The 13,413-nt window shown below is 39.6% G+C and overlaps 1 protein-coding gene across 8 annotated transcripts in view; it reads left to right on the top strand.

Moving 5' to 3' along the window:
- The window catches only part of khdrbs2 (KH domain containing, RNA binding, signal transduction associated 2), a 73,276-nt gene that overhangs the window by 13,958 nt on the left and 45,905 nt on the right, over window positions 1–13,413 (top strand). For all 8 annotated transcript variants that reach the window (XR_001640412.1, XR_001640411.1, XR_001640410.1 and 5 more), the window contains exon 2: window positions 11,551–11,678. Coding sequence is in view for 4 of the 8 variants with exons in the window: in XM_016556813.1 (XP_016412299.1) it covers window positions 11,551–11,678 (128 nt within the window). In the remaining 4 variants the exon portion in view is untranslated. The remainder of the gene's footprint in view (window positions 1–11,550; window positions 11,679–13,413) is intronic.

Below are 13,413 nucleotides of genomic sequence, written 5' to 3'. Positions count from 1 at the left end.
CAATGTTACTGTTTTACTGTATTTTTTATCAAATAAATGCAGCCTTGGTGAGCCTAAAAGAGTTCTTTAAAAACAAAAAAATATTGTTAACATTATATATCTGTTCATTGTTAATTCATGTCAGCTCAGGTCCATTAAATAATATATATATGTTTATATATATATATATATATTATATATATGAATTATTATATTGTAAAATCATATATGTAAGAAATTAGACAAAATCTTGTGTAAACAGGTCTGTTTACTATATTTTTAAAACATGATTAAATGCTAATTACTTTTAAAAAGCCCTTTATAATATATTAACTGTCCTGATTCATTTAGTGGCACTATAACTTTGTTATATGGCACCCCCTGAAAGGGGCAAGAGCCAACTGTGCTGACATCTGTCGACCAACTCTACTTTAGACCTGAGAATCTTCTTTCCCACTTATTAGAAGATCAGAGAGGAGTGAGGGGAGTAATGCAGCACATGACAGGCTCACTTTTATTCTAATTAGGAAGCAAGACAAGATGTTCTTTGCGGTGGAGGTTAAACATTAGCATTCAATGTCTTTTCCTGCCCCTTAAAGGGGTCATCGGATGCAAAATTCACTTTTGTTGTTGTTTGAACATAAATGTGTGTTGGAAGTGAGTGTAAACATCCATCCTATAATGATGAAAATCCACCCAGTGTTTTTTTTTAAATCCCTTTTTTAAAATCCCCTTTCTCAAATCAGGCTGTTCTGAGATTCCTGTCAGAATGACGTAGTTCTGCACAGGACCCTCCCATGGTATTGATTGACAAGGACGTGCTGAAAACAGAGCTCATTTTGACAAGGTAAAAAGGGTGTTTTTTTACACTACCATTGAGAAATTTTAACCAAAGTATGTTATAGACTTTTAATTAAGACCCTATAGAATCATATCAACTTATATCAAATGGGCATCCGATGACCCCTTTAAGAAACATCCGGGAAAAATCATTATCATTCACCCTGAATTGTTGTTCAGCGATTACAACACATTTTGCGGGGATATGAATGCTTTATGTCAGTGTATTTGACTTTAAAGCACCTATTTGAAGGTATACATTTTTATTTTACATACATTTTTTGTGTGTAAAAGATTATACTGTTTTAATGGTTAAGTGTCTTGAGATGCACAATGTGGAAATATCACCTCTGACTAAACTATAAAAAATATCTACATTCCTGCTGGGCCACTAAGGTTAATTAAGTAATGTAAATTAGGGTGATGCACGATGAAAGGTGATATATGATGGAGAAAGAAATGAAAAGAGAAGAGATAGTAATGACTGGGGTAATATTTGTTGAGATAGGCAGAGGATGGAACTATATTAATATTCAGAAACTGAAATGAGTTTCCCAAACTCATCTGAGACAAATATTATGAAGCCAATTGTAAAATCATGGTGTTGGGAAGTGGCATATTCAAACAAATCAAAGTATAACGTTTTAAATGGCAAAATATTACAAGCAGGTGTGGATTTGTTTCATTCAAAAATAACAATATCACTCTTTGAATATGATGTGTTTAGTCGATAGTGTGTGTCTGTGTTTTGACCTCAATTTCTCATTGACTGCATTTACAAAAATGTTGATATTAATCAGAACGGTGTCATGACTGAAGCTGATGTAGTTAAAGTGCTGCCAAAAAAGTTAGTATTAAATCCTTTATCTGTGTTCCATAGATTGAAAATGTCCAAATTGGGTTTTATTAAAGATCAAGCATATCCTTCAAAGTGGGATTTATGTTATAAAATAGGAAAATACAATCACAGAGGGCCTTTGCAGCTAAGATTGCCTCAGCTCTCTGTTAATTTGTGTTCTGGTTGATTACAATAAAGCTACTATTCCTGCAGAGTTTACTTTTCTGAATGGTAAGGGTACTGTGATTATTACCCATGGTTCGTTCTTAAGAAATATTGCTGGGGTAGAAACACAAGACTAGTTTGAGCAATGTACAATTAGCCCAAACTAATTTACATCTCTCACTTTTGACAGTTGCTTCCTCTAGGGCTGTGCAATTAAATTCTGTGATTAGTAGTAAATCTCCATCACCTGCTTTCAGATGGAGCGGCATTTACTACACAGAGCCGTAGTTCACTGACAATTAGGCAATATCACGTTCATAATCGAATGCGATTCATCTGCGATTATGAACGCGATATTGCCTAGCTTGTCAGTGAACTACGGCTCTGTGTAGTAAATGCCGCTCCATCTGAAAGCAGGTGATGGAGATTTACTACTAATCACGGAACCGGCTTTACTGACGAGATGCGCATGACAATCGCATGCGATTAATTGCACAGCCCTAGCCTCCTCCATATCCTGTGACAGAGTAATCACCTTTATTTGTACTATTTAATCATTTTTAAACCTACACCTCTGTAACTTAATATGTGTGTATGCGTGTGTCAGGAGAGTGCAAAGCAATTATTGCACTGATTATGTTACAAATTACAGAGAAATAGTGAACACAAAGTGAGGATGACAAAAAATAATTGTAAGAAGCATCCTTGAAATGATTTTGGGTTGAAAATGTATTTTACTAGAACAAAAGGGTGATTTACCTTCCCTTTTCATAGCCATATTTTCATAATGTGAGTGATTTTGAATTTCTGTGTCCCATAGGCAGGGGAGCCTTAAGATAACCAGAGGCCCCTGGGCTACAGCATTCTGGTAGGCCCCCCTACCCTAGATATTTTTTTAATTAAATTTTTTTTTTAAAGCTTCCTGATCCGTGATTAGTAGTAAATCTCCATCACCTGCTTTCAGATGGAGCGGCATTTACTACACAGAGCCGTAGTTCACTGACAATTAGGCAATATCACGTTCATAATCGAATGCGATTCATCTGCGATTATGAACGCGATATTGCCTAGCTTGTCAGTGAACTACGGCTCTGTGTAGTAAATGCCGCTCCATCTGAAAGCAGGTGATGGAGATTTACTACTAATCACGGAACCGGCTTTACTGACGAGATGCGCATGACAATCGCATGCGATTAATTGCACAGCCCTAGCCTCCTCCATATCCTGTGACAGAGTAATCACCTTTATTTGTACTATTTAATCATTTTTAAACCTACACCTCTGTAACTTAATATGTGTGTATGCGTGTGTCAGGAGAGTGCAAAGCAATTATTGCACTGATTATGTTACAAATTACAGAGAAATAGTGAACACAAAGTGAGGATGACAAAAAATAATTGTAAGAAGCATCCTTGAAATGATTTTGGGTTGAAAATGTATTTTACTAGAACAAAAGGGTGATTTACCTTCCCTTTTCATAGCCATATTTTCATAATGTGAGTGATTTTGAATTTCTGTGTCCCATAGGCAGGGGAGCCTTAAGATAACCAGAGGCCCCTGGGCTACAGCATTCTGGTAGGCCCCCCTACCCTAGATATTTTTTTAATAAAATTTTTTTTTTAAAGCTTCCTGACAATTATTATAGCCTTTACATAAAGGGTGGGGGGGTTTGGCAGTGTTCCCCTGTAAATTCGCATTACAGGGGATAAATATCATGTTATTGGAGTCACTTCAACCCATGGACATTAAAAACAACCCGCAGCAACAGTGTTAAAGTGGTTGCCAACTTCTTTCAATGGAAAGTAGCTGGTCAAAAAGTCGCTAAATGTTGCTAGATGGCGCCATACGTTAATTAGCATATTCATTGCATCATTGCGTCGTATTCGCATTGGACCTAAGGTGCGTCCCAAATCGCGTACTTATGCACTATTCTATGACGTTCTGTAGTATAAATAGTGCGGGTAGTGCGTTCACACTGAAAATTCCAAAAAGAAAAAGTGCACTTTAAATACCCGGATGATGCACTTAAATAACCGAAAAAATGAAGTGTGGAATGTTGGACACAATCAACTGGCAATCAACTGTCGCAGCTTTAATTACGTAGCGAAGGGGGAGGGGCTACCAGACTCCGATTATGAATGACAACATAACCATATATAATTCATACACTACATAATTGCGTACATAGTGTATAAGTGCATAGTATATAGTGCGTCATTTGGGACGCAGCTCTAGTGTCCACCTTTTACGTTTGTTTGTCTCTCTCCTGCTCTCTGTGCTCACATTAATATAGCCAATTTCTCAATAAAAAGGTTTTCATTTATATATTTCTCTGTTTCTGCTGTCAGACAAAGAGATGAATATGAAATAGTAGCTCAAACCCAGCCCCTAAGACCTCACAACCAGCTCTCCGTTCCAAGCTATTAATTCTGCACTAAAATCCTGATTTATAATCGAGACGTAGTCACACAAAATCAAATACACATAAGATAAAGACAATGGCTGTGCTGTGATTTCGGCTATATTTACATGTAAAACGATCATTCAGGTTAGAAGCAACAGAATATCTATTTGAACTGAAAGCGTTCCACTCAGTTCCACATTCTGAACAGAGCAGACGCAGAGAGAGAGAGAGAGAGAGAGAGAGAGAGAGGTGTAGCCTATGTGCAGTGGTGATGCAAAGTCCGATTCATTTCAGTAAACCAGTTCTTTTGGACATTTTGGTTCAATGAACCATTTCAAAAAACTGATTCATCGGTTCACGCAATGATATCAATATGCATTTCCTTTCTGACAACACTCAGTTCATGTTATATCAATGAAACATCCAAATAAAGTTATTTGTGTGAACGCATATAGCTGATTGCCTTTCATTCATTTAAGTTAATGATGTGGTCACGGTTTCATTCGCTGATCCGTCATGTCAGATACGACAGACCAATATAGTAACATCTTGGATTAGTTTAAAAGTTTCGCACTTACAGCATGCGTTACAGAATGCGTTCTGCATGTCTAAAGTATATAGAAAATATAAATTGTGGTTGGTGTCCAGAATGTTACACTTTATATTAAGTGGACAGTTCCTGAGGAGTTACCATGTAAGTACACTGGTATTACAGTGGTGCACCAACTCCACCAACTCGAGATCCAACTTCTCCCACTTTACATATCCCTAAGCCTACCCATCTCCACCCTCTGGATAAAATGGTTCCAATTACTCTTATACATATTGTTGTTACAAAATGTAGTTATATAATTCCTGTTACACGAGTACTTAGTAGGTATTAGGGCCACTTAATATAAAGTGGGACCGAACAACTTAAAATATAGTATGCATGCACAATAAACATAATAAATTTCAAGTTTTTCCATGTTTTAATAGAAATGTAGGCCTATTTAATAAATCTACTAATAAGCATATTTCCAGTACGCATTGTTTATCTTTTTACGCGTTGCATCGCGCCGCGTAAACATAAAACCATGTCTCCATGCTGTGAGTCAGAACAGCCGGCATTGTAGTCTACTCTACCAGGATCAGGAAACAGTCCTCCATAAAATGCGCTGCACACATCTGAATATTTGGGTTGAACTGTTCTGGAACAGTGGTGTAAATACAACTTAACCACTGATTTCTAGTCGTGTCCTCTTTTGGAAGGCCAAACAAAGTAGTTTCGCTTTCGCAACGAAACACACAGCGTCTTCACAACATGGCGGCGGCAACAATAAAGTTACGCCTTCTTTCTTTGCGTGAACGTTATGCAGATCTTCCCACATCGTGACGTAGACATGTGGGGACGTGTTTAAATAAGGCGTTTTAGGAGGGCGTGGACCAGTCTTAACTTTTATAAAGAATATCTCTTTGGGTTTGAGACTTTAGTCTTTGCAACTTTAGGGATCTTATCTCTTCATGAACAGCTTGTAACACTCCAAAGAGAAAGGAAAAATTGAAATCGCATCATATGACCCCTTTAAAGAAACTTCAAGGCTCGTTCATGTCCTCGGTGATAATAATGTGCATGATGTCAGCAACTCACTCGTTAGAATCCTCTGCAAACTTCAACAGTTTGTTGAACTGACTCATTTGGTTCTTTCATTCATTCGATCGGTTACTTCCTGAGAACCGGCTCTAAAGAACGATTCGTTTAAGAATCGAACATCATTAGTGCGCAGCGGGAAAACAAAACCTTGCGCTCGTGCTGCAATACTGGCGAGACTAGGTTTGTCCAAGAAGTTGCTAGATTTATCGCTTGGCACTTTTTTGGGAAAAAAAAGTCGCTAAGTTGGCAACACTGTGCATTCCGCTCACAGTATATCATGGAACATGCCAACTATTCAAACTGTGTGGAGGAAACCTGAACCAAACCATTCACTACTTTATTGTGTAACTGTATGACAGCCTGGTATAGTAGCTGTACCAAAGCTGCCAAAAAAGCCCTGCAGCAGGTTGTAAAAACAGCACAGGACATTGTTGATACTGACCTACCATCACTTGATCACCTTTATAAAACCCGCTGTTTGAGAAGGGCGGATAGCCTGCGAGCTTCAGTGTAAATATTGCGTCAAAATCAAATCAATTTGAGCGCAATTTAACTGCGGATGATTGTAACCACTCTAATTTCATCTGCCTTGGGAAAGCTAGCGTGTCTCCGACATAGTGATAACACTCGTTGCCTTCTCTAGTGCAGAACGACTCGTTCGTTGTAGTTTTTGAAAAGTGATTTCTGTTGAATAAAATATCTCCTTTTGAAGTGGACTTTGAACTTTGTAACTTTGCAGATATTTTTTATGCTCAAACAGCAACATTACAGACTAACTAAAGTTGAAAAAGTGAAAAAGCATAATAGGACCCCTTTAAGGACATCACTCACCCTAACCATAGCTTGTTTCAGCTCCTCCCATCTGGAAGGCGATTCCAATCTATCCGGGTACGCACAAATAGACTCAAAAACAGTTTTTTTTCCAACAGCAATAATTTTGATGAACTCTGGTATCTCCCTGTCTGATCATGTAAAATAAGCTATGTCGACAATGTGTGACTTACTGCTCAATAATAAGTTCAATTATAATGCTGCTATTATAACAGTGTTGGCTACTCTTGTATTAACACTGTATCTGGCATTTTGCCATATTCTGAGTAATTTTAAATATTTTATGACAATTTCATCTTTTTTTATATTTGATCATTATTGTATCGCTATGATAATTATCCAGTTGTTTATTATTAGCTATTTCATTTTGTATTTATTAACTACTGCGTTTTTTTTGTATATGTATTGTTAACTATTGTACTGTCTTATTTTAAATGCACCTTGGGGTTGTCACAAGAGAAATTTCATTTTGTTACACAATATACTACAAGCAGGGCATCGCTGAAAATGAGTGTGTGTGAGTTTGTTTACAGAATGCTGTTGTCACTTCTGCAAACTCCCGTACAAATAATTATTAGAAAAAGTGTAGGCCCCTGGATTTCTGCCCGTTGAAGCCCGTGCGTTAATGCGCCCCTGCCCATTGGGTCCTGATCAAGAGGTCAGATTGATGTGTTTTACAATTTAAATGTCATTTTCAGTTAAAAGTTTCATTTTCCAGTCAGCAGGATGTTACCTTCAGAGAGACTGGGAGCCTTCAAAGTTCAGTACGGTTATGTCTTTTTGATGGATTGTTAGAAAAGGTGGATCAGGTGGTGATTTGGGGTAATGGATCAACCTCAGATTAGGCCCAAATAAACTTAACAGAGAAACTTCACAGAGCCCTTAGATGAATGAGTATATTTGACATTCTGTGATGTGCACATTTTTTCAGATTTTAAGCCTGGATCTTCCCTATTATGTTGCGATACTCATTCCACAGAGCCACTCACCCTTGAAATTGTTATATGTATCAACTAAAAGCCCATTTGTGGACTTTTTGGTCTTTTACTCAACTCAATAAGTTCAGATCAGCAGCTCCTAAATAGCACCCAGAGACTTTTGTTAGTTAGCGTTGTCGGGCATGCATAGCACACTCAAGAGATGCTTTCATTGTGTTTAGGGGGATCCAAAATCAATGAAATCCAAAACACAGAGGTCTTACAGCGCTCGGGGGGGGGATTTGGGGTAATGGATCAACCTCAGATTAGGCCCAAATAAACTTAACAGAGAAACTTCACAGAGCCCTTAGATGAATGAGTATATTTGACATTCTGTGATGTGCACATTTTTTCAGATTTTAAGCCTGGATCTTCCCTATTATGTTGCGATACTCATACTCAATTTTTGGTCTTTTACTCAACTCAATAAGTTCAGATCAGCAGCTCCTAAATAGCACCCAGAGACTTTTGTTAGTTAGCGTTGTCGGGCATGCATAGCACACTCAAGAGATGCTTTCATTGTGTTTAGGGAGATCCAAAATCAATGAAATCCAAAACACAGAGGTCTTACAGCGCTCTTGTTTTTTTTTGTTTGTTTTTTTATGTTGAATTTGTTTTTGCAGTTTGTATTTTGCAAAACGTCAAAGGAAAAGCAGCAGCTGTGGATTCTGATCAAATCTTTTCTTGGCAAATAAAATAGCATTAGAAATGAACAGAACACAGAAGAGTCTGTTCCCAGTGGATTCCCAGTATTTTTCATATTTCAAATGAACTTGCATATATTCATAAGCAAGAGGACAAAGTGATTATACTTTCCTCACATTCCTATGTTACAGTTTATGCAGAAACAAATATTTATTCAGGAAGTATGTAGCCACTCTCCGTAAAATCATTTTTAACATGCCTTATTGTTAGATCTCCCTTTGCAAATGTGTCTCATTTTCAGCCTGGTTTGGTTTCTTTCATACCTTTCAGCCAGAGGAAAGGGCAAGACGACAGGAAGAACAGCATCCCCAGTACAAAAAAGGTTAAAAAAAAACTAATCACGATCAGCTGACTTTTACATAGACCATGTCATTGCTTACTTTTTTGATAGAAATTTCACCTTTTCTTGCTGTTGTCATTTTGCAGAGGCTTTGCCATTAGTTGCTTGCAGCCACCTGAGAGTAAGTGTCATGCTGAAGGGCACATGATGAAGCAAGACCACTGTAACTCTCCAGTTCATGCATCGCCTCGGTCGGCATCTGAACTCACAACCATAGGGCTGTTTAGTGCTAGAAAGATTTTCAAGCAAAAATAGGTTTGTTAGGTTTAAAGCAGTGGTTCTCACCCAGGGGTCTGGGGCCCACTAGGAGGCCCATTTAGAATAATCTTTTTTTTAATATATATATATATAATAAAAGGCTAAAAATAAACATAAAATCAAGATTTAAACTGAGATCATATTTCTTTAAATATTTCCCCAATAACTATTGTTTTTTAGTGAAGAACTACTGGGGTGTATTCCAGAAAGCATGGTTAACTTACCGTCATCTAAACCCTGAACTTTCGGTTGATTAACCCCAAACCTTGCTTACTCGAGATATGTGGTTCCAAAAACTCGTCCGAGAGTAAGTTCATTCAACTCAGACTATGTTCCTGGTTAAGACTCAAGACATTCTCAACAGAGCGACGAATCGACGAGTCACTATGGAAACGGACGCTAAGAAAAAGCGGACCGCTCCACCGGGGGGACCCTTGTAACCCCCTAGCTGCCCCACCATCGAGGGTGGTGAGGGAGGAGGAACCAGCAGATCGGTTTCCGGCAGTAAAAAGGTGCCGTCCACGACCTGTTGAGCTCCTCATGCACCTCCGGGAAGAAAGGCACCGAGGCGGGGCGCTGAGAACCAGCTCGGACCCCCCCGAGAACCAATCGTGCAACCTTGAGGGCTCGGGACACGGTGGAAGTCTCCACTCGAGCCCTACCCCTACGGCGGCCCGGGAAAGCATAGCCATTATTTCTGGATCCGATTCAGGCATTGCTACAGTCCCGGAGGAGAGCAGCGCAGCCGAATCTTCCTCTCCAGAAAGCTCCGGCTCACCCTCCGATGCAGTGATCGACATCCGGTCATCGGGAGGAGCGCCAAAGGATACTGCTGGTACGCTCCTTGTAGAGGGCTCAGCACGTTCCATTGGCAGCTCAACTGGCTGCGGAGTGCCTCAGACCGCCCGCGCTACTGCCTGAAGTAGCCCCCCCTGGCTGCCGCCAAGAGGAGAACTAGATCAAGGCAGAGGCAACGGAACTCCGCCCCTTGAGGAAACGGAGCTTGGCCCGCGACTCCGAGATGATCATCTTCCCGCAATGAGAAGATGACTCATCCACAAACGCCACCTCAGCGTGCTACATGCCCAGGCACGTGAGGCAGCGATCGTGACCATCACCCAGCGCCAGGTAACGACCGCATTCAGAAACGCCTGGGTGATACATTGTCTATAGCAAGACCCACATCGTCTTTACAAAGACGTAACGTCAAGTTTGCCACGCAACGTCGTCTTTAAAAAGACGCACCCGAAATTGCTCTTTTAGGGGAAAAAGCTCTTTTAGCGTGCTGAGGCGCACAGGTGAGATGATCATCTGCGACACAAACAGGGGGTAGTGCAGCCTGATGTGTGCAACCCACTCGACACGGGAAACCACCACCGCTGAAGCGCCGTACCGCCAACACGAAGAGCTCTCCAAGAGCGCACTGAACACGTTCAGTCTTCTTTTCTCAGTAGAGTAGTCAGGAGCAGAACGATGTGATCGCTCGGCTCCTCAGCGAAAAGCTGAATATGCGCTGCATCTGCTGCCTACTTATACTCACGCTGTGATCAGCAGCAGCTGGATGCAATAATCGCATGCCAATGTGCATTGGCTCGTTTAGTTTACACTCGAAGTAGATTGGTCCCTCTAAGCGAGATCCCAATTTCGTCGGTCATCCGACGTGACGTCGAGAGTGACCGACTGAAAGGGAACTTTTATTATTATTTTTTTCAGTGATTTTATCCTCTGTTGTTACACATAATTCCAGCAGATTAAACCAGCAAATAATTGCTTTCTAGCTGTTTATTACAAAGCATTGATAATAAACAATAAGGGGTCTATTTAGAAAACAGAGGTGATCATTAGAAAAGAATATCCAGAGAGAAAATTGCTATACAGAGAGAAAATTTAATTTTAAATACATAAGGCGCCAAATAACTGCCGCAGATAACCTATGTTGTATTCAGAAAGACCACCACACTAAGCTATCATTAAAACAAACACGCTTTGGGTCTACAGGTCTTAAAATTTGAAAAGACACTGGGATGAAATCCAAGCTGCTCCTTCCTACATACAGTATAGAAGTTAGAGTGAGACAATATGGTTTTCTGCAGGTCTAAGCAGCTGAGAGTCTCACCAGAGGAGAGGTGAAAAATAATGGTCTCCCTTCACCTGCTGACTTCCCTTCTTTTCCCGCGCCATGTTTTACACGAGTTGCACAGGTTCATAATTCTCAATTCTGCCGAGCATTAATTTAGCAGCGACAGAAGGGGATCCCTGGAGGAACCCAGGTGACAGCTTCATTTCAAGCCTCTTTAATGTTGTGTGGCTGCTAAGTCTCCGGCTCAATTCTCAAAAGCACCATAAAATTCCTCAAGCACAAAATATTACAGTTTTGCGCAGCAGCTTTTCAATTTGTGTTTGTCATGTGAATAAGGGCTTAGCAGGCTTACGCCGACAAGTTACGTTCTACGCAGAGTATTTATTTAATTGTTGTTAATAAACGTGCCACAGGAAGCTGAAAAGAGTTTGTACTCATATTCTGGGCTGGAAATCGTGACATTATTTGACCCGAGCGATTTTTTTTCTTCTTTCATTCAGAGATTGAAAAGTTCGAAGGAGACGAGTTGAGAAAAGATGGCGAGGTGAAGAAATACTTGGATATCATCAGCAACAAAAACATCAAACTGTCGGAGCGCGTGCTGATCCCGGTGCAGCAGTATCCTAAGGTAAGACCTCAGTGCTCCATGCAACATACTAAAGGAGCGGTGACGTGCCGGTCAAATCAATGTTATAGTCATGTGGAGATCAGAGAGGATCAAAAGCAATTCATCAGTTTTATGGGATTGCTGTGCTCGTGGTAATGACTTAATATGTTCTGTATCTGGCAGGAGCAAACTAGATGGTGTCAGACTCTGATTTGTGCTGCACTGCAGATCTGCTGTTATTTACACCTTATATTTCTGTCCTAGTTGAAAAGGTTCCTAGCTCTCTCAGGGTAACAGGCACGCCACATCTGTTTCTACCTGTTCAAACATTATTCTGCCTCATTTCGTAATCAGGAAATTATTCTTGTTTTTTTCCCTCCTCTTTTTTTGCGTATTACCAGCTGGCCTCTCACACATCTGTTAGGAAATCTTAGCTTCTCAGCACCAATAGAGGCATAAAACCATTTTATTTAGCAACATGTATCATTTTATTGTCTGTTGGTTGATTAATCTTTCTGTGGGGCTTTGACTTGGTAGCTCTCGTGTTTGTTATGTTGATCAGTTTCATTCACAGATAACTAAAGTCTTTAAAAGTGGCATAAAAACGAGAGATGTAGCGTACTTGGTGCTTTGGGTGCTTGCTTACGTTTAATTCCTGCTGATAGTTTGATTATAGTGATTCAGTCATTAGAGAGCCAGAACGGCCTGGTTTGATTCAACTGGAAACAATATCACGTTAAACAATATCACACATCATGTTTTTGTCAGTAACGGTGATTTATTTTAGAAGCATGTTCTGATGCAGAGTTTTCATTTCAGGTGACTGGTTATTTATTTCAGACTACTCTGTCGTTATCACGTTTGGTGCACGCGGCACTCTTTTATTCAGCATTGTGCTGCTTTAAAATTATGCTTTGAAAATGAGTGGGGAAAAAAGCCCATGAGCATCACACAGATGGATCCATAAAGCTTCTGGGCTTCTCATATGCTCCCTCATTTTTTACTGTTTCTGCTTTAGGAAATGAATCCCTGGAGTACTAAAATGTGCAGACTGTTTGATGGGTTTAGTAGATTTGTGCTGTTGAAAAAGAGTACAAAGAACACGCCTTAGGTTTAGATTTTACATGTCTTGTTCGAGTTGTAACAATGGATTTTTGTTTTCCCAAATCCCTCTTTCCTCAGGATCTTGGCTGCTTTGTAGTTAGGGTAATTTTATGGCAAAGGTCTCTTGTGATATTCCTGGAAAGTGACAAATATCTGTACAATGTCATTGGATTGAATAATATTAAGTGTAGATTATGTAATTTTCAGAGATTTTATTTTACATATTGTTTTTGGTACTAGGATGTAAGAGGGTAGGAGGGTGTATTCCCCTTCCCCAAATATAAGCATATAAAAGATGTGTTTTTGTGAAGACTTATATTTTTCAGGTGCAAAAAATAGTTTTGTTTAAAAACATGACAGCACAAAATAGAGTCAATGGGCCTCATTCATGAAACACGAGCAGAACAAATTTTTGTGTAAATCGTTCGTAAAGCTGTTCTGATGTAAATTTTCGGATTCATGAAATTGTTCGTATTTTCAAAATGTTAGTTGGTACGAAAGAAATTTACACCTGCTCCCTACCATGTGTAAATGGTGCGTAAAACGTTCTGTGTTCTTTTTGGCAAACTGATGACAAAGTGCGTTTGCTCAGGTTTTTTTTTTTTATTTTTGGTAGCTGGGAGTTGATAAACTGTTTAACTTTGGGTAAAAC

Source organism: Sinocyclocheilus rhinocerous, unplaced genomic scaffold, assembly GCF_001515625.1.
Source record: "Sinocyclocheilus rhinocerous isolate Xijiao unplaced genomic scaffold, SAMN03320098_v1.1 scaffold677, whole genome shotgun sequence".
Taxonomy (NCBI): Eukaryota; Metazoa; Chordata; class Actinopteri; order Cypriniformes; family Cyprinidae; genus Sinocyclocheilus; species Sinocyclocheilus rhinocerous.
The sequence above is the reverse complement of the archived record's forward strand: the minus strand, read 5'-3'. Positions and strand labels throughout refer to the sequence as shown.